The following is a 20,496-nucleotide window of genomic DNA, read 5'->3' on the forward strand; positions in this document are numbered from 1 at the left end:
GCTCAGGTCATGAATTCAGGGTCATGGGATCAAGCCTCACTTTGGGCTCCATGCTCAGTAGGGGGTCTGTTTGAGACTCTCACTGCCTCTCCCCCTGCTCTTCCCCCCACTCTTTCTCTCAAATAAATACATAAATAAATCTTTAAAAAGTTGCTTGCCACCCCCCCCCCCCAAAAAAAAAAAGAAATAAATAGGGCATCTAGGTGGCTCAGTCGGTTAAGTGTCTGCCTTCAGCTCAGGTCATGATCCCAGAGTCCTGGGACTGAGTCCTGCATCAGGCTCCCTGTTCAGTGAGGAGTCTGCTTCTCTGTCCCTCCTCTGGCTTATGTGCTGTCCCTCAAATAAATAAATAAAATCTTTAAGAAAATAAAAGCCTTTAAAATAAAGAAATATAAAACTTACACTTTGAAAACTACTGTGAAAACACAGTTGAGGGGCACCTGGGTGGCTCAGTGGTTGAACGTCTGCCTTTAGCTCAGGTCATGATCTCGGGGTCCTGGGATCAAGTCCTGTATCAGGCTCCCCACAGGGAGCCTACTTCTCCCTCTGCCTATGTCTTTGCTTCTATGTGTCTCTCATGAATAAATACATAAAATCTTTAACAAAAGGGGGCAGCCCAGGTGGCTCAGCAGTTTAGTGCCACTTTCAGTCCAGGGCATGATCTTGGAGACCCAGGATAGGGTCCCACATCAGGCTCCCTGCATGGAGCCCGCTTCTCCCTCTGCCTGTGTCTCTGCCTCTTTCTCTCTCTGTGTATGTGTCTCTATGAATAAATAAATAAAATCTTAAAAAAAAAATCTTTAAACACACACACACACACAAAAGAAATCCATTAAGATGTAATGGATATAAATGAATACCCCATGTCCAAAGATTTAATACTAGTAAGGTGGCAATACCCCCAAGTTGATCTATGTACTTTATATGTACTTATAATGTCTATAATTATACCAGCTATCTTTTTTTGCAGAAATTGACAAGCTGATCCTAAAAATCATATGGAAATGCAAGCAAATCAGAGTAGCCAAAATAGTCTTGAAAAAGACCTCAGCTGGAGGACTGACACCTCCCAATTTCAAAACTTAGCCAAAAAGCTATAGTAGTCAATACAATGCTAGGCCTGAAAGGTAGACATATAGATCAATGGAATAGAACAGAGTAGATAAATAAATCCTTACATTTATGGTCAACTGAATTTTGACAAGAGTGGCCAGACAGTTCAAAGGGGGAAAGAAAAGTCTTTTCAACAAAGTACAGAAGATTGAACTTGGACCCTTTCCTTACACTTTACCTAAATATTAACTCACACAGATCACAGACTTACATGTAAGAACTACAATGATAAAACTCATGGGATTCCACTTCACACCTAACAGGATGACTGTCATGAAAAAGACAGGCGGTAGCAGGTGTTGGCAAGGACGTGGAAAAACTGGAACCCTCATATGCTGCTGGTGGGAATGTAAGATGATGCAGCCGCTTTGGAAAACAGTCTGGCAGGTCCTCAGAATGTTCAACACGGAGCTACCACATGACCCAGCTGTTCCACTCTGAAGTATCTACCCAAGAGAAATGAAAACATGTGCCCACACTAAAAGATGGAGAAGAATATACACAGGAGCATTTTGCATTAATAGCCAAGGAGTAGAAAGGACTCAAATGTCCACCAACTGATGAAGAGATAAATAAAATATGGCAGATCCATACAATGGACTATTATTTGACAATAAAAAAGAATGGGGTGCTGATACTGCTACAATACAGATGCATCTTGAAAACGTAATGGTAAGTAAAGAAATGCGTCACGAAAGACAGGAAGTAGATTTGTATTTTCCAAGGGCTTGGAGGGTAGGAAGTAATGAGAAGTGACTGCTTGATGGGTATGGGGTTTCTTTTTGGGGTGATAAAAATGATCTCACATTGACTGTTAGCACTGACAGCTGCTGCAGGACTCTGTGCATATACTAAAACCCATTGAACTGTACACTTCAAATGGATGAAATATAGGGCATATGAATCATATCACATAAAGGTGCAAAAAAATAAAAAAAAGTCAAGTATCAAGCCCAGTGCTTGATGCATAATACACCACGGCTTTAGCTTTGGGTATTAATAAGATGCATTGTCTGATACATCACTGTAGAAGGATGACTATGACCTTTACAGATATGCTTGACATGTGTCATATTCGATCACAGAAGAGGCTCTCCCAAAATGGCAATGTCCCCAATCAGGAGTGACTAGCTCAAGACCAGGGATGTCTCACAGAGGATCTTAAGCAATGAGTGCTTAGGGCCAAAGCAGCCCCAAGGAGGGTACATCACACTAGTGCCCTCCTGCCCCCTCCCAATTTAGGGCTGACTCATGGGAAGTTCCGCTGAGCATGGGTCTCAGGAAGAGAAAGCAGGGAAACCATCCAAGAAGAGAATAGGCCTCTAGGACCAGATTTTGAGAGGGCAAGTATGTAAGGGACAAAGGACTTCTTGAAAGGTGTGTGTGTTGGGGGCGGGGGGGAGCACAAATAAAAATAAAACAAAATCAAAACAAAATGGCAACAGAAGGCAAAATGATACAACCAGGCTGATCATGCTGGGGAAAAAAAAAAAAGCAAAAAGCTAGGGTGTAAAATACGGTATTAAGCCACGGTGATGGCATTTATTCACTTCCTTCTTTGTGCTCAAAAAAACGCCCCTGGGAGGAGGTGAGGGGCAAAGAGGCCCGAAATATATATGCAAAGGAAAAAAAAGCAAAATACTTTGTAAAAACATCTCTAACACGCTGGTATCTTTCCTCAAGTCGCACCATACCGCACTCCCAGGAGTTCAGACTGAGAAATCCACAGGCTTAGGATTATTGCGGCATTACTTAGAAATGCAAACAGTAGTGATAGATAACGTTCACTGAGTGCTTACCGGGTGCCTCGACTGTGTGCAAAACTCATTATCCCCTAACCCTCAGCCCTCTGCAATGACGTGGATGCTACTTAAAAACCTCGTTTCGGTGGAGAGGTGTTTTTTTTTTTTTTTTCGTTTCGGTGGAGAGGAAAACGAAGCACAAAGGTTAAGTAACTTGCTCAAGAACGGAGAACTTACAAGTGGCAGAGCTGAGGTCTGCCGTTAGGGGCCTAATTCCGAGAGCCCAGATTCGCCACTATGCCCGTGTGTCCCAGGTATCCGTCAGTGGTCCACAAAATGGTTTCAGGTGGAATAAACCGGCCCACCTCATTGTAGTGTTGCTAGATAGTAAAGTGTCAATTTCACAATAATTACATCAACTTTTCTTTTGAAACAAATGTGTAAAAAAGAAAAAAAAGTTGGTCAATTTTAAAAATTCACCTGGAAGGGAATATGGAAAAATAAAAATAGTCTGATTTTCTGAGAAGTTGAAATTTTCTGAGTCTCTTTAAAACATCTTCCCTAGAGTCCTGATGCTCCTTAAAATGTTTGTGGGAAGGGACGCCTGGGTGGCTCAGTGGTTGAGCGTCTGTCTGCCTTTGGCTCAGGGCATGATCCCAGGATCTGGGATCGAGTCCCACATCGGGCTCCCTGCATGGAGCCTGCTTCTCCCTCTGCCTGTGTCTCTGCCTCTCTCTCTCTCTCTCTCATGAATAAATAAATCTTAAAAATAAAATAAAATAAAATGTGGGAAAAATAAAACAAGCATAAAAAAAAAGTCTTTTTGCTCTAAACCCTCCAAACCTATGTAATTTTTCTACAAAGTATATTTCCTACTCATTTGTCCCCCCCCCCCCCCCCTGCCGAATTTTAATATGCCCACCACCGGGCTCTCTCCCACTTCTGAGCGAGCTGCTTTCTCCCTCAGGAAGTAAATTCCTGACACTTATCAGATCTTCTTTCTCTTCTTCATTGTATCCTATCTTATCCTGAAGTTCCCAAGACCAGGCCACCTAACTATTTATTCAAAGGCCCCAGAAATTTTTCGCAAGGAGAAGAGCTGCAGGGAATCTGGTAGGCATATGCAAATAGTGTTTCAGAGGCAAGGGTTACTATGCTACTCCTCAGGGCTTCCTCTACATCTGATAAGCTGCCCACCCTGGCACCCAAACAAAGAAGCTCCAATTGGCAGAGGGGAAAGGACTCTGTGTTTCATCCTGAAGATCCCCAAAGGCCAAAGACCTCGCCCAGGTACTTCAGTTTTCCATGGCTAGACATGTCCAATTCACCGGAGAGATGAGCAACCAAAGCCATCTCCGACTTCACACAGCCCACAGATCCCAAGAGCTCTTGAGCCTCTAGGCAAGTCCCCTGGTGGCTCAGAGGCCACTCTACTTTGTCAACCTGCAGATCCCAGCTACCAGGCAAAGGCCATCCTCACCCACCTGTGCATGTTCCCATTGGTGGTAAAGGACTGGCCACACACGGTGCACTTGTACGGCCTCTCGCCAGAGTGTACCAGCATGTGGCGGTCCAGGGAGCTGGCCGAGCTCAGCGACTTCCCGCAGATGCTGCACGAATGGTCGGCCCCTCCAGTGTCTGTGTTATGCTGTGGAAAGCAATCATCACAGTGGTCACTTAAGAAGATCGGTCAAAACTTGGCTATTATGAAATGCAAATTCAGAGCTTTATAAAAACAAACAAAAAAACCCAAACAACAACAACAAAAAACCCCAGTACTGCTTCTCTGATATTTTAATGTTTCTTTTTTAAATATCTTCCCAAGAGTCAAAAATCTGTCAGGAACACAGGCAAATAACTATTTTGTATGATCTCCTTCCACTTTCGGGTTCCAGTTTTGAACAACACTTGTGCAAGGCTCAGGGAGAGGTGGAGTCTTCGCAGGTCTTTCTGAGAGACACACAGAGAATTAACTGACCACATATGTTAACACGAGAAGAACCCTCCACTACGAAACTACCGTGAAATAGGGTCTTCCCATTAAGGCCATGTCTACTCTTCCAGTTTGCTGACTCAGGCCCTGCTGTCAGAAAGAGAATTGAAACCTGCACAGTTTAGAGATCTGGCCTCTGACACATGTTAAGAAGGAACATTTCTAGCCAAATCCAAGCTACTAAACGATGTTATTTACTCATGATTTTAATACTGTCAAACCTTCTCACTCATATGTGGAATTTAAGAAACAAAACAAATGGCAAAGGGGAAAAAGAGAGAGAGAGAGACAAATAGAAAAACAGACTCTTGACTCTAGAGAACAAGCTGATGGTTATGGAGCGAGGAGGAATGGGGGGGAAATAGAGGGTGGAGATTAAGGAGGGCATTTACATGATGTAACACGATGAAAACAAAAATTAAAACAAAAATTCATCCATTCCCATTCCAAATACACATAGTCAATCCTTCGTTTTTCTAGATTCATCCATACGTTGTCACGAATCTACCATAGCAGGCAGGGGAGAGAGGTAAATGTCCTAATATAGAAGCCAAAAAAAATCCCAAACAAATTCCCTGCTGCAGGACCTAAGTTTATAGCAATATAGGATAGGGATCTTCATCTACAATCTCACTGTTACTGTGAAGAGACTTGGTTCAAACTGACAAGTCACACGCGAGGAAAGGTCTTCTGTTCTATGGGGTCAGTTAGCAAGATGTTTGCTGAAGTATGAAAAGGTATTCTGTGTTGACCTGCGAATCTCTCACAGATTTCAAAACCACCCCTTAAAAAAATAAAAAAATTAAAAAAAATAAAGAAAAAAACCACCCCTCAAGATTATTAAAATATTCAATCTAAATTGAGCACAGACATAATTCATCTGCTAAGATCAAATCGCCCTCTCTTAATGAAGAACGATTTCAAACAGAAATATAAAATTGGCAGCAAACCTGACGGATGTGCATAGTTAGCTGATGCTGTGTAGTGCAAATCTTTTCACACAGGGGACAGTTATAGGAAGACTTCTCCTCTTTCGTTTCCTGAAAAGACACAATACAAGGCAAAATCAAGTTCAACTCACAGTTACGCCCGTGCCTCTTATTCTGATGACAGGTGTCTCAAGAGCCATAGCAATAAATCAGCTGAGAGCATGGGCTCCAGAGCCTGTCTGGGGATGAGCTTGGGTAAGTCACGGTCCTGTCCTGTTTCCTCATGTATAAAATGGGAAAAGTAACAGCACCTACCACAGTGCATTGTGTGATGAGGACTAAATCAATTAACACACGTAAAGCACTGGAACAGTGCCTGGTACAGGAGAAGTACTCAATAAATATTAGTGTTTTTATTAAACATCATTTCATCAATCAGCAACGATGGCAAAAAAAAATCAAGGATCAAGTCTCTGCAGAGCTGAAAATGGAATATTTCTCCCCGAGGTGGCTCCGGTCACGATTTTCTAACCTGGTCTCGTTGAGGGCCTCAAGCACAGTTTTCCTAACAAAACCCCACCCTCCCAACAGTGCAAGGCTTCAGTGCCCAGCTGTGCACCCAACAGGCATCAACATGACCCTCTTACTTGCTGCCTGCACCTGCCTGACACCACTCTTAAGTCATGAATAAGAATAAGAATGCTGCCTTTCTCCAAACTGGGACAAGGAACGACAACCCAAAATAAAGACTTCCACAGACGGTGACAAAAGAACCAGCTCACAACTTGGCGAGGTGGCTCATTTTACGTTCCCTTAAAACACGTGGGACAGACTTCCTTCAAGCAATAGATTTTTACCTTTTTTTATGGAAAAGAACGAGTTCTTTCACTAGCCGCAGGCTATGGGCTCCTCTTTCTAACTCACTCTTAGAGAGTTGCCCTGGATGTGCCTCCTTACCCACAGAGACCCTAAGCACTGCGGTCTGTGTCCTCATCCCCAAAACCAACAGGATCAAGGCTTGGACACCTTTCCCAGGAATCTGAAACCGAGGTGCTTAGAGATGGATATCAGTGGGTTTCCTGCTGCTCAGCAGAATCATCTGGACAGCTTTTCTGAACTACGGGTTTCTAAATCAGACTCATGACATGCTGAATCCAACTGGGGGCGGGGGATGGGGTTGTACCCCAGAAATCTACTTGTTTCATAAGCAGCCCGGGAATTGCTCATATATACTTAGGTTTGGGGTGACTAAGTCAACCCCTGAGGTGATCATGAATACCTGAACTGAAAGTTCACGTAAGGGTGCCTGGGCGGCTCAGTTGGTTAAGCGTCTGCCTTGGGCTCAGGTTATGATCTCAGGGTCCTGGGATGGAGCCTCGCATGGGGCTCCCTCTCTCTCTGCCTCTCCCCCTGCTCATGCTCTTGCTCTCAAATGAATAATTTAAAAAAAAAATCTTAAAAAAAAAAAGAAAGTTCCTGTAGCCCTAGGCTTGTGCTGAGCACCGTGGTAAGCCCCAGCCACAAGAATGCAGCCTGTGGAAGACACCAGGGGCATAGAAGTGTGAGACCAGGAAGCCCAAGAGAGGGGATTGGCACCACCTCTAAGGCTGGACCCTCAGGCTTCTTTCAGCAAGACCTCTTTTTACTAGTTTGTACTCTTTGAATGTGCTTTTTGTTCTTTGCAAATCATACCCATCCTCAAACACTTATTAGGAGCGAAACTTCACACTTGGAAACGTCAGTTTTTTTCACAACCGCTGTTAGAGATCCCATTTTCTGGATGAGGAAACAGGTACAGAGGCAAGTACCCTGTCCCAAATGAGAGAACCGTTAAGCAGCAGATCGAGGAGTAAAACTCAGGCCAGCTGCCCCACAGCCCATGCTGTAAGCCACTATGCTACAGAAGTTGATTTAAAAAAAAGGGGGGGGGGTCACCCCAAGGTTAACAGAAAGGAAACACCCTTGTGGCTGGCTCATGAGACATGATGAAAATACAAGTCACCCTAAAGACTATAAAACAAATGGCACCATAAAGCAGGCAGGGTGGAGCAAATGCATGAGGACGTCTTGGATGTCGTGTGCATGGGGGTTCCATCTCCTCTGCAAAGTCTAGCAGGCCTCATTGTAAGCAGTACAGATGCTTTTCTAAACCGTGGCACTGGGTCTGAGGATGAGATACTACATGTTTTTTCAACCCCAAATTAAAAGAAATTACAGATACAAAGTCTAAGAAAGTTGATTAGCCCAGGGACAGTTAAAAAGCGCTGGACAGTCTCATCCGGGCACCCATGCACTTCCAAGCTCGCAGGGGTGTGATGTGCATGAAGCCACCCCTTCTTGGCCTTTCCGGCTCTGGTCAGAATGGAGCTGGCTGAGAACCATCGGACAGAAACACCAAAAACGAAAGTATTCATAACAAAAGAAGAACACTCACTATAATAATGAGGGATGTCTCCTACCTGGGCCCAAGCTTAGTCTCAGGAGTATTTTTGTTAAATTATTAAAACAGTAAGAATAATTCAGTAAAAAAAACTTTTTTTAAAGAAAGATTCATCAGTGAGATGTCAATAAATGTTAAAAAGCCAGGCATCCATGTGGCCAGCCTCCTGAGGCTGTTTTAAAAAACTATCTGGTGGGAGAGCCTGGGAGGCTCAATCGGCTGAGGTTGACCTTTGGCTCAGGTCATGATCCCAGGGTCCTGGGATCAAATCCCACATCTGGCTCCCTGCTCAGCAGAGAGTCTGCTTCTCCCTCTCCCTCTGCCACTCCCCCTCACTCGTGCTCTCTCTCGCCTAAATAAATAAATAAATAAAATCTTAAAAAAAAAAAAAAAACCCAAAACCCAAACCACCTTGCGTTCACTTTGACGTAGACACTAGACATACTGAGTAGCTCCCTGAGCTATCTGGCACTGGGTCCAGGGTTTATCACGAACCAGAATCCAAACCTTCTCTGAGGCTTGGCAGTGGTACGCTGCAGGCCCGAATGCAGATCTACAGAATCCACAATGGTCTGGGAGAAATAAATCTCTGGGCTCAGATTTAATTTTGACAACCAAACCCAACAGAAAAGAGAGCAGCCCTGCTGGAGGACTGTGAATCCAGTTACTGCGGCTGTGCGGGTGGAAGGAGCAGACTTCCTGAGCTGACAGATAAAATTAGCAGCTAATGTGATAACTAACCATTCCATAATGAAACAATCTGGCACCCCTGTCGGCGTCCGGCTGTGGCTAATCTGTCCTGGAACTCGGTGCTAAGTGCGGAAGGGACTCCTCTCTGGGTTCCCGCGTGCAGCCTTCCTCGTCCACTCACAGGTAAGGATGATCCACTCTCTCTCCCCAGACACTTTAGTGTTTTCAATGTGCTGTCTTTCCATATTCCCTCTGGCCCAGACCGCCCTCACAAACACTAACCCAGTGCACTGAGGAACCGCAGAGGACACGGGAAGTAGATGGGAATGGCTCAGGTCAGGTATATGTGCACCGCTTGCCTGCAGAGTCTCCCCACTTACCATGCAGGGATGGAGGCGCTACTGGTCACACTCTATGGCTCATTCTACCTACTGTCTCTGAACCACCAGGAAGGGACCAGAGCCTGGACTTGGGTCAACTCTACCTGTGCAGGGGAAATGCTGGGCTTGTCACTACCCATGCCACTTTCTCAAACACAGAAGGATGAGGAGACAGTGACCTTATGGATCTTGTTCATCCCGAAATGCCTGACATGCGGGGCCACACTTGGCCGGAAGTATATAATGTGAAATGGGTGGATGGATGGAAAGATGGACGGATAGATGGATGGACGGACAGTCATGTGAGAGTGGAAATAAACCTTTTCTTCCCAGAGCTAGCACTCCTTCTTGACTCAGGCCACAGTCATACAGGCTGAGTATTTTCTCAGGTACCCATAGGAAGAGAGGCAGGCAGAGACAAGGGAAAAAAGAGAGAGAAAAAGTATCAATGTTCCAACCCTACGTCATCACCGAAACCTGCCAAGTCTTCAGCCGCGAGGAAGACATGAGTGGACCTTTCCCTATGCTTCGGAGGTATTTAGGGCTGGGATGACTCTTCCTGGAGGACAATTGTATCAAAAGCCTTCATTAATATCTTACTTCTAAGAATTTATAGAAAACCATCATAGATGGTGCTCAGATAATTCTGTAGAAAGGATAGTCACTGGAGGATTATCAATAAAATAGAAGATGAATTCACAAAACAGGTCTACTACTTTCCCATCCATTCCTGGTATGGAGACTGACTCAGAAGACTGTCTCTTCCCCTGGGGATTTGGTATGAGGCCATTCCGGAAGTTAGACCAAAAACAAAATGTGGAGTCATTAATGGAGATTACATGGATTCAGAGAAGAAATGAGAACTACTCACCTTCTGCCTCACTCCTTGAGTCTCGTTGAAGGTGTTGCTAACAGAAGAGCGACAACTTTTCAAGTGCCGCATGTGTAGGTTAATTAAAAGATCCATCTTATTTCCCAATGGAGAAGACACGGACTTTCGTTAACATATGAATTAATCCTTCCAATCCTGGCCCACCCATTCACTCCTTCCCACTCCTCCGACCCCACTAAAAATTCAAGAGGACTAAATCACATCTTAGGTGGAATTCTCTGGAATCAAATTCTGTGCTTTGTCAAGGGTGGAAAGCTGAAAGGGAGATCCAGCAAAACCAGTACTTATTTGCTACCTAATCTGAAGATAATTAAAAAAAAAAAAATCAAGGAGGCAGTTTTGACAATCCAATTAACCAGCTGCATAAGGAAATGAACCACATCACAGAAGAGTAAGTCAAGTTCTTTGCCTTGGCCATCACGTGAAGAAAGCTTGCAATCAAATCAAATTACAGGACAGAGAAGGATGCTTCCACCAATATTGACACCACAGCAGAGAAAATTTTCTCCATGAAAGGTAACTGACACAAGCCCTGAAAAGTTCACTCTTGAAGCCTCTCGGAATGTGTTTAGTTCTGAGCACGTCCAGGGTTTTGGCTTAGGAAGCTGGGGCTCAAGCGAACATCCTTCTCCCAACGTTCTCATAGAGTGAAGCCACCAGACGTCACCAGCTAGCGCACAAAAGCTTACCTGGTTCCTTCTGCCAATCCGATTTGGTCCTGGAGGCTTCATGGGGGACTTGGTGCTCTGGGGGCTCCCGCCATTCTCGGCGACCTTCCCTACACTCATTACCGCTGACATCATGGTGTTGACGGAAGACAAGTCTGAACCTTCCAAGCCAACGGGCGAACTTGACGTCATTGGGTCAAGGGTTTAAGCTTCTAAGAAGCCTCTGCCATAGAACTGAAAATCGGAAATTGCTGCTGTTGATCACTGCGAAGTTTAGCCTCTGTCAGAGCCAGGTGGCGCTGGCCATGGCTACCATAACCGTAAGTCAGGTCAAAACACCTAAAGCCCTCCTTCTTCAGTTCAAGCTGATACTTGTGCCCAAAATGACTTAAGCTTTCATGTAAATGAGGCGTTGTCATACCGAGACTGATAACCTTGCTTCCTTTTTGAGCGTATGCACCGACACAACCCCCAAAACCAGCAGACGCAGGTCTCTTGGCTTCCCCTAATCTTTCATTAGGCAGAGCAGGAAAGGCTAAGCCAACAATTAGGAAGCCCAGGGAGCTGACATTTGGCCAGCACCCTCCTCATAACCTAACTCATTTACTACTACATGAATGTTCTAGACTTAACAACTAATGATGAGGAATCGTCCAGTCTCCCTAACTCCACTGCTGCAATGCAGTGATTTTACAGGGGGGTGCCGAATTATGTAAGACAACTGAGAAGCCAATCTTATCAGAGTCATAACCAAATTTCAAAGCAACGTAAAAAAGACTGTTTCTTAAAATATACAGGTAAGTAATGTGCCTATACCCCAGAAAGTGGACAGAAGAAAAACCCAGCCCCCACTGCCCATTACCTCCATTCTCTGCCCCAACTGATACACTATGAGACTTTCCCCTGCTATAGCTATCATCCACGATGAGTAGGAAGGGAGTCTGCGTTTGCTTCTTTTTTTTCTTCTCTTGTATCACTTGTTGACACTGGAAGGGAAGCAAAGGGCAAAAAAGATTCAGTGAATGCCTTCTCCCTTAGTGAAGAAAAAACTGAAACCATGTATCTGTCGTAATCTCAGGCCACTATATTCACCAGAATACACAAAAGGGAGGTGATTTTAAGTCATCGTCTTCTTCCAAAACCACAATCTGTGGTTGTTTTCTCGACCTTAACTCATGTTCCCTACAGTGCTGTCACCCTCACTCCCAACAGCCAAAACGATTCTGTGGTATTTTATTTTCTGGGAGCTCCTATTTACACCCACATCGAGTTTTCCTACATGCTCTACCCCCGACCCCCAAAAGTATTCAGACTCCTACTTTTTTTTTTTTAAATTATTTTTTATTATTTATTTATGTAGTCATACAGAGAGAGAGAGAGAGAGAGGCAGAGACATAGGCAGAGGGAGAAGCAGGCTCCATGCACCGGGAGCCTGATGTGGGACTCGATCCCGGGTCTCCAGGATCGCGCCCTGGGCCAAAGGTAGGCGCCAAACCGCTGCGCCACCCAGGGATCCCTCAGACTCCTACTTGACCCCTCCTCCGGCCTCTACCTAAAATTGACAGAAGGGGAGGCAGGAAAGGAACTCCCCGGAAGTCTCATCATGGTCTAGAAGGTATTAGGTCAGACCTTGTCAGATGAACAGAATGACCAAACGGAACACCAGGGCTCATGGCCATTCAGGCTTTACTAGTTCCATACCTTTCCGTGGCTATATATGGGGCCAGAAATAAAGGCTGCAGGTAAACTACTTCCCTCATTTTATCTGGGAAGATACAGAGCCAAAGCCCTGCCTGTAAGCCACATATCCTATGATCCCACAGTGTGCCTCAACTGGACTTGTAGTCAAAGATCAAGCTCATTATCTCAGCGGCCAAGCGAACGCTCAGAACCACCACCAGAGAGAACATGATTTCTTGTGGTTTCCTCCTCCAACTTCAGGGGATGTGACCTAGGATATGACAAATGGCAACACCCAGAGCAGCTACAAATGTGTCCAGCAGCAGAGCAGGAAAAGCCTGGGGATATATCAAGTGATGTTGCCATCAGCTGAGAAGTCTTGGGCTAAAATCTTACCCAAAGAGCCAAAGGAAAAAAAACAAAACACAAAGAGCCAAAGGGAGTCTCACGAACAGTACTTTTCTAGTCAAGAGATAAAACGTGCCTTCCTTGTTGACAGGCATTTTGAAGGTATGGTTAGAACGGGTTTGCAAATGGTGAGTGAATGGATTAGCTGCAGAAACACACAACTGAAGACAACTGACCTGGGCGTAACCCACGCGTCTTTCCCACACAGAGAGAAGAGCTATATCCAAAATTCAAGAAGAAAAAACAAACTGCTATCCTTCGGTGAAGTTTTGCCATTCTAAAAGACCATTAAAAATTGTGCTTCAAACTTCCTGTTTTTAACGGTCTCTGAAAATTTATTTGGGAGATTTCTCTCTAGGAAAAACCACGAGACACAAGCACACACACGTAAGTGGGCATACACACATGCACACATGATTTCTTTCTAACTGCATTTCTAGGGGCGCCTGGGTGGCTCAGCGGTTGAGCATCTGCCTTCAGCCCAGGGTGTGATCCTGGAGACCCGGGATCGAGTCCCACGTCGGGCTCTCTGCAGGGAGCCTGCTTCTCCCTCTGCCTGGGTCTCTGCCATTCTCTCTCTCTCTCCCTCTCTGTGTCTCTCATAAATAAATAAATAAATGCCCATGAGGCAGCTCCTGCAGCCCTTTCGCGGCTCCACAGGGTCAGGGCTGCCTCCCTGCTGCCCCAGGCCAGGGAAGGAGGCTGTGGTCAGGGCTCGGGCAGCTCATCCAGGACCCCCACTCCTGTAAGCCTGGTCCTGTGCAGGGCAGACCCAAGCCATGACCTTTGCAGCCCCTCCTAGGTGCATGGACCCTGATAAGTGATGACAAATCCCCCCACCCTGTGGTCCAGGGTGGACGCTCAGGGATCTCTGGGTCATCCTGGCCCATGAGCAGGCTTGCTCTTCACGAACTGAAGAGCAAAATATATGTATATATTTTTTACATGAATATATTGAATATATGCATATATGTTAGTTACATGAATATATACATATATATTCATGTAACAGAGCCCGATTACTAGTAAGAATTTTTGTTAGTCATTAAAACATCAAACAGATTCTTACAAGCACCCTCCGTGTCTTCAATATATAATAGCTAGCCATCGCCGTAATAGCTAAACAACGTAAGGACTGAAGGCTGCAAGGACTTATCCCAGTTGGAAAAGAAGAAAAGCCATGCAAACTTGTTGTTTCCCATTTTGTCTGGACAGGAAGACATTTGCTACGTTCACTTCCTCCTTTGGGATGGAAGTGTAAAGTGTGACACTACCCACTGATGACGCCAGGGTCACTTACATTTACTTCCTTTCTTTACCTACTTTATTTTTTTTAAGATTTTATTTATCTATTAAAAACAGAGAGAGAGAGAGGCAGACACATAGGCAGAGGGAGAAGCAGGCCCCATATGCAGGGAGCCTGACATGGGACTCGATCCCGGGCCTCTAGGATCACACCCTGGGCTGAAGGCGGCACTAAACTGCTAAGCCATCAGGCCGCCCCTCTTTACCTACTTTAAATATAGGCAGCAATCTATTTTTTTTAATAGAGACTTCTCATCTCTGATCAGAAAGTATAATTTGTAAAAAGAACCCCAAAGCTACACTATTTGAAAAGAAGAGCACAGTCTTTGGGGTCACCCCTGAAAAGCTGTTTCAGAAGCAACCCATTCCAGCCCCAAGGAGCCATTATAGGCTTTGACTCTGGTTTACTCCTGTGTCTTATACCGGAGTCCTCCCTTTGGGAGGATGAGACAGGAAAGAAGAGAAAGGACCTGGTATGAGACAGGAAAGAAGAGAAAGGACCTGGTGTAAATAAGGCTGCTCATCATCCCAAGTTACGGGGGAAAAAAAATCTGCCTTAGCATTAAGGCACATCTATGCACTAAGCTAACCAGAGGCCGGTTGGCCAGTACTGGTTAATTTTTCCCACCCACGCCCAACCCCAGACTCTACTGGGGTTATAACCCTAACTAACAAACTTAAACCTTCTGAGACTGGATCTCAGGGATCCAGTCCTGGATCAAGTGATGTTGCCATCAGCTGAGAAGTCTTGGGCTAAAATCTTCTAGCCCAAGTTGAAAGCGAAGTTGAACAGCGTAAAGTCCGCGTACAAAGCACGTTTTTTTTTATGGATATATTTTTTTATTTTTTAATTTATTTTTTAATTTTTTATTTATTTATGATAGTCACAGAGAGAGAGAGAGAGAGAGAGGCAGAGACATAGGCAGAGGGAGAAGCAGGCTCCATGCACCGGGAGCCCGACATGGGATTCGATCCCGGGTCTCCAGGATCGCGCCCTGGGCCAAAGGCAGGCGCCAAACCGCTGCGCCACCCAGGGATCCCTTTCTTTATGGATATTAAAAGTCTTGGTATCTTCAGTCTTTCCTTTGCTCCCTGATACCATCCTACACATCAGCCCCACTACTGCAAATAGCAACAATCAAATAATGACAATAAACAAGGTAAATAAAAGTCACCGAGCCCATTCTAACGCAATGTGCTCCAACTGGAACCAGAGAGGACTGGGAGCCCAGTTGAAGTCCCCAAATCACAGATAAGAAAAGCAGCCATCGTCTTCATTGACGTGGCCAAGCAGACTTGCCTGGCGGTCCAGTTTTCAACACAAACAGTCAGAATCTGGGGGCGGGGGGGGGGGGGGGAGGGGGGAGAGCAGGGATCAGGGGTGTGTCTGAGGCACTCTTCCTGTGAGGCCAACACTCGACACCCTCTGAGATTTCCCATCCCACACTCCAGGCCCATTGGACCAGGAAGAGCTAGCGATTCAGGGTTACAATTTCACTGTGGTTTTGCATCAAAGCCTCAGCAGGACCACGGGAAAGAAACAGGGCAACTCAAAAGGGGAATGTAGGGGATGGGAGGGAGAGGGAAAGTAAGACTCAACACTCCGAGTTATTGTGACTCCAGGAAAGTCAATAAAGTTTAACTGACCTGTTTTCTTCGTCTTATCAAGCTGGCCCTCTTTATGGAGGAGCTGGCGCTGGCAGAGTCCAGACGTGGGCAGGGTCACACCTCAAAGCCACCACCTCTGGAGCACAGAGTCAGAGCAACCTGCACAAATGAGAAAAGGCGATGTGAAGGGGGTGTCAGGACCAGAAATGATCCCGTCTCTGGGCCTTTTGCTCTACTTGATACCAGGAGTCACCCGTTAAGGACAACAGAACATTTCCCATCCCCGCCTGCATGCATCAGCAAGCTTCTAGCTCCTAGGGTTTCCTCTGGAGCTGCTCATGAGCATCAGAGCGAGGGCAACTGGAGTCCAGTGTGCCCTGGACAGACAGGAACTCCCCCAAAGCACCCCCAACATGTCACGACGCACCGGGTGCCAACACTGTGTGGGAGCAGCTCAGACCACTGGCCCCAGGCGGAGCTCTGGGCATCTCAGTGGCATGGTAATAGCAGAGCCAGATGGGCCGCCGGTTTTAAGGCAGAGAAGAACAAGACAACACCAAGTGCCATCAGCCACAGAGTGGAAAGAAGACGACAGCTGGAGGGAATAAACAACATGGAACCAAATGGTCCCTTAATGGAAAGGGCAGATTAGTACACTTTCTCCTGAGTGGTGGTAGAAGTGCCCAGGACAGTTCAGAGGGGACCCGATACGTATCTTCTCCTTACTGCGGAGAGGATACAGAAAACTTCAAGTTACACACGTCCCTCAAGAGTTTGAGCAAGTCTGGTCTGGGGGGCCAGGGACCTCCAGCCCCAGCCCTGGGAGAAAGCAGGCCCTCTGCAAAGTCCCAGAGCCCTGGAATGCAGCCCTTTCCCAGCATTTCCCAGAGCTGCCCTGTGCAGCCACATTCTGTTTCTGGAAACTGCATCCCCAGCTAAACTGAGGAGTGCCCGAGTGGGAGACCGAAAGACATAAATCAAACCACCACATGGACAAACCCTGTTGAGAAACACATGCTTGGCCCATTTTCTCATTTTGATCCTCTTTCAGGGCGTCTGGAAGAAAGCTGCTCCCTTGGGTCACACGCCCAGTTATCATCCTGGGCATCACTCCCTCTGCTGGGTTGGGGTGAGAAAGTGCCACCAACTGCCCCCCACCCCCAGCAGCTCCTCAGAGATTTCTAACAAGTTCACTGCTTCAACTCTCCATCTTTTCTCTTTGCCCCTTTCCCTCTTGAAAAGTTCTTTGGATTTTGTACCAAGTATCAAGAAACAAGGAGCAACTCCTAGAGACAGCCCCTGAATGGGATGGAGACCCCATAGGCCTTGAGGAATCCTTATTACCACCCCAGTAATTCCCAATGGTTTGGGGGGAGCAAGAACCTAATTAAGGGGCTGGTAAAAAAAAATTATGGAGCTTCCCACAGCAAAGTGCACATATTCTACTACGCCTAACATTTTCCTTCAGCATCAAGAGTTCAGGGACCCCAGAAACTCATCCTAGGGGTAAGCAGAACAAGAATCCTGTTTTCACTTGACATATAACCCACTTTCCTTTAAACTATGAATCAAGTCAAGTTTATTAAAATTCCCATGAGGTTTTAGAAATGCACAAAACATCCTTTCAGATCATCCCCACCCAAACTTAAGGTGAAACACTGTGGAAGAAGAAGAAAAAAAAAAAAAAACACCACAAAAAACCAGGCCGAATTTCCCTGTTAGTATTCATTTCTTAATTCACAGCAAATTTTAAACAATTTTCTTACAGGCTTTATTTATCTGAGATTGAGAGAGAGAGAGAGAGAGAGAGGGAGAGCACACACACAAGTAGGGGGAGGGGTAAGGAGAGGGAAAGGGGGAAGCAGGCTCCCCCCTGGGCAGGGAACCCCATGTGGGGTTCATCCCAGGACCCTGAGATCACAACCTGAGCCAAAGGCAGACGCTTAACCGACCGAGCCACCCAGGCACCCCTCACAGCAAATTTTAATAGGAAGAAAGTCTGGAGAAGAACAGCTCCACGGTTGTTTTTCTAGAAATTACCACGGTCTCCAAGTAAATAAAGTGAATTCTAGTTCTATATATAATTATTAAAAACACACATCAGACGAGTCTCTGGAATTTAAACTTGCCGGAATATAATAACTAAGACTCTCATTAAAATCTGAACTCGCTCCCTCCCCTCATTTAAAAAAAAAATCCTTTAGAAAAGTCCACCAGGTAATCTCCATACACACAGGGAACCAAAGTTGGAGAGCGCCAACCCGACACACTGGATCCTGAAACGTCCCATCTCCTAATCTTGGATGTAAAGGATCTGAATTCTGAGAATGTCTTGCCATTAAAGCTGAGTAACAAGAGTCACTACCCTGTTTGGGGTTCCATCAGGCCTGAGGGATTCACAGAACTCAGCAAGTGGAAAAATACAGCACAGTTCTGGGAAGAAAATTCAAGATACCCCTTACCTCTATCACCATGGCCTGGGGCGGGGAGTGGGGGGGGGGGGGCGAGAAGAAGGAAGAAAAGGAGGGGAAAACGAGACCAGGTGAGGAGAGGCTGTGTCCTGGAAGGTGACTCCTGCAGGGGAATGCGAGGAGCACAGGCTGGGAATCTGGAAGGGTGGGTGGGTCTCTTGGGGCTCCCATGGGAGGATGCTGAACCTCTGGGTTTGCATTCCCACACAGGCTCTGCCCAGATCCAATGGAAGCAGGAGGACTTGCAAAGGGCAGAGGTCCATCTGCAAGGATGAGGGGGCAGGGCCGGCCGGCCTCCAGCCCCCAGTCCCTGAGGAGATAAGGGACAATGCTATGTAAAGCCAGAAAGAAAAGATTAAGGAGCCTGTCTCCAGGTCCAATGAGATAGCAAAGAGGAGATGAAAGATAAAAGGGAAGATGGGCTAGAAACAAAGCTGCTCAGCTTCAGAAAACCCAGAGGATTCTTCAGGGAAATCTAAAATCTGTCCTAAGGCCTGCAGGACTGATGGGGTAAGTTAGATGCCTCGGAGGACAGCAGAGGATGCTATAATAGGGAACTTTACAACACCGGCCCGGAGAGCTGCGGTGCTGAGCCTACAGACGCCCACGAATACTTGGGATGGTTGACCCGCTGCTGCAACAGCCTGGCCGGTTGGGGCCAACCCACGAGGCTCAAGGCTCCAAGTTAACGCTCTAGCGGGGAGGGAGCTTTAGGGCAGCAGGGAGGGAGCTTTAGGGCAGCGGGGAGGGAGCTTCAGGGCAGCAAGGAGGGAGCTTCAGGGCAGCAAGGACGTCTCTCTTAGAAGGGCTGAGTCAGAGAAGGAGCGCTGTTCCCTCACTCTGAGCTAGGCCAGGACCCAACCAAGCCAGACTGGCCGGGCGCCGGGGCAATGCCCGTTCGCAGGGCCTGCAAAGCCCGGGGTCCCAGCGCTCCTCCAACGGGACAGCGTCGTGCGCGCATGAAGGCTGACAGCTGCGATGACGGCTCCGAGTTCCAGGAAGCTGATGTGTTTCTTGGCGATGGGCTCGGTCTATGCCTTGCACGGGGCGGCCACCCGGGCAAGTCACCACCCCCCTCGCTGGCATGGGCTACAGTCAAACGCAGCCGTGAGTGTCACATTGAGCACTCGAGCGGGCTGGGGACAACTGGGCGCCGTAAGCTGCTCTGGCCAGTCCTGCAAACTCCCCGCTGGATGAGGAGGGACAGCTAAGGCCGTGCATGTGGCCCCCCCACCCCGCGTCGGGCTGTCTTCGGAGATCGGCCTCCAAAACATTCCTCGCCCCGACTTTCATCTCAAGACTACAGGGAGGCTTTCTAAGCTGCCATTCGAAGCTCTCCATGCTCTGACTTGGTTTACCTTCTGGGCCTCTTGCACCAGTCCCTGTGGTTACCGCTCTGCTCAGTTTCTTCCCCCAGAGTGCAGGTCTGCATGCTGGCCCGCCCCATCCTATCCCTCAGGGGCCACCGTGCTACAAGGCCTCCTTCATTCCCACTGAGAGAATTCCTGAAGCTCTTTGTTATAAAACTCTGCCTCTGCCGTATTCATACTAAGGCCACTAATGATGATGAGGGTGGCTAATGAGCTTTGAACACTACCTGCCCCCCCCCCCCAAGTGCAGTATCTCATTGAATCCTCCTGGCCACACCGGAGGAGTACTGGTCCCACTGCACAGATGAGAAGACTAAGGTGGGTGGTGGGGGGGGGATAAGCAACCCACCCCCAAGATCATGGTGGTAGAGCAAAGTGAATCCAGCTTCTAAATGCTGCTAAGTTTCTTCTGGACAAAATCTGTAACCCTGGCCCAGGACTTGAGGGAACAGATGCGCTCCCCCAATCCCACTCTCGGATTTGTCACAATCACATTCTGAGTCATCTCTGCCCTTCCAGGCTGCTCAGCACCTGGCCGTGCATTTCTGCCTGTTTCCAGGCAGGAAAAGAGCCCTCTCCCTACACCTCACCCCTGCCTTCCTCCCTCTTGGGCAGGTTACACGGCACAGGGCAAGAGTTTGCAAGCACTCACCGCCCTTGCTGTGCCAAGGGATGGGGGTGGGGTGGGTGGGACGTCCGCATTCTACACCCTTGGATTCTAGAAGGAGAAGGAAATTGGAAGGGAGCCACCAGGCGCTGCCTGGTATCCTGAACAGCCCAGTTCTGCCCAAGTGGCTGGATCCAACT

At 47.0% G+C, this 20,496-nt stretch overlaps 1 protein-coding gene across 10 annotated transcripts in view; it reads right to left on the bottom strand.

The window, feature by feature from the left end:
• RREB1 (ras responsive element binding protein 1) overlaps positions 1 to 20,496 on the bottom strand; it is a 132,089-nt gene that overhangs the window by 54,629 nt on the left and 56,964 nt on the right. For 6 of the 10 annotated variants that reach the window (XM_025999397.2, XM_025999396.2, XM_072729183.1 and 3 more), the window contains exons 2-6: positions 15,888 to 16,007; positions 11,710 to 11,833; positions 10,869 to 11,081; positions 5,799 to 5,888; positions 4,340 to 4,503 (exon numbers count right to left, since the gene is read on the bottom strand). In XM_025999397.2, the coding sequence (XP_025855182.1) occupies positions 4,340 to 4,503; positions 5,799 to 5,888; positions 10,869 to 11,039 (425 nt within the window). In that variant the 5' untranslated portion in view covers positions 11,040 to 11,081; positions 11,710 to 11,833; positions 15,888 to 16,007. Of the gene's footprint in view, positions 1 to 4,339; positions 4,504 to 5,798; positions 5,889 to 9,607; positions 9,865 to 10,868; positions 11,082 to 11,709; positions 11,834 to 15,887; positions 16,008 to 20,496 lie in introns of those variants that run through there. The other 4 variants (XM_072729182.1, XM_025999398.2, XM_072729181.1 and 1 more) reach the window with 2 other exon arrangements.

The sequence above is a fragment of the Vulpes vulpes genome, chromosome 12 (assembly GCF_048418805.1).
Source record: "Vulpes vulpes isolate BD-2025 chromosome 12, VulVul3, whole genome shotgun sequence".
NCBI classification, from domain to species: Eukaryota; Metazoa; Chordata; class Mammalia; order Carnivora; family Canidae; genus Vulpes; species Vulpes vulpes.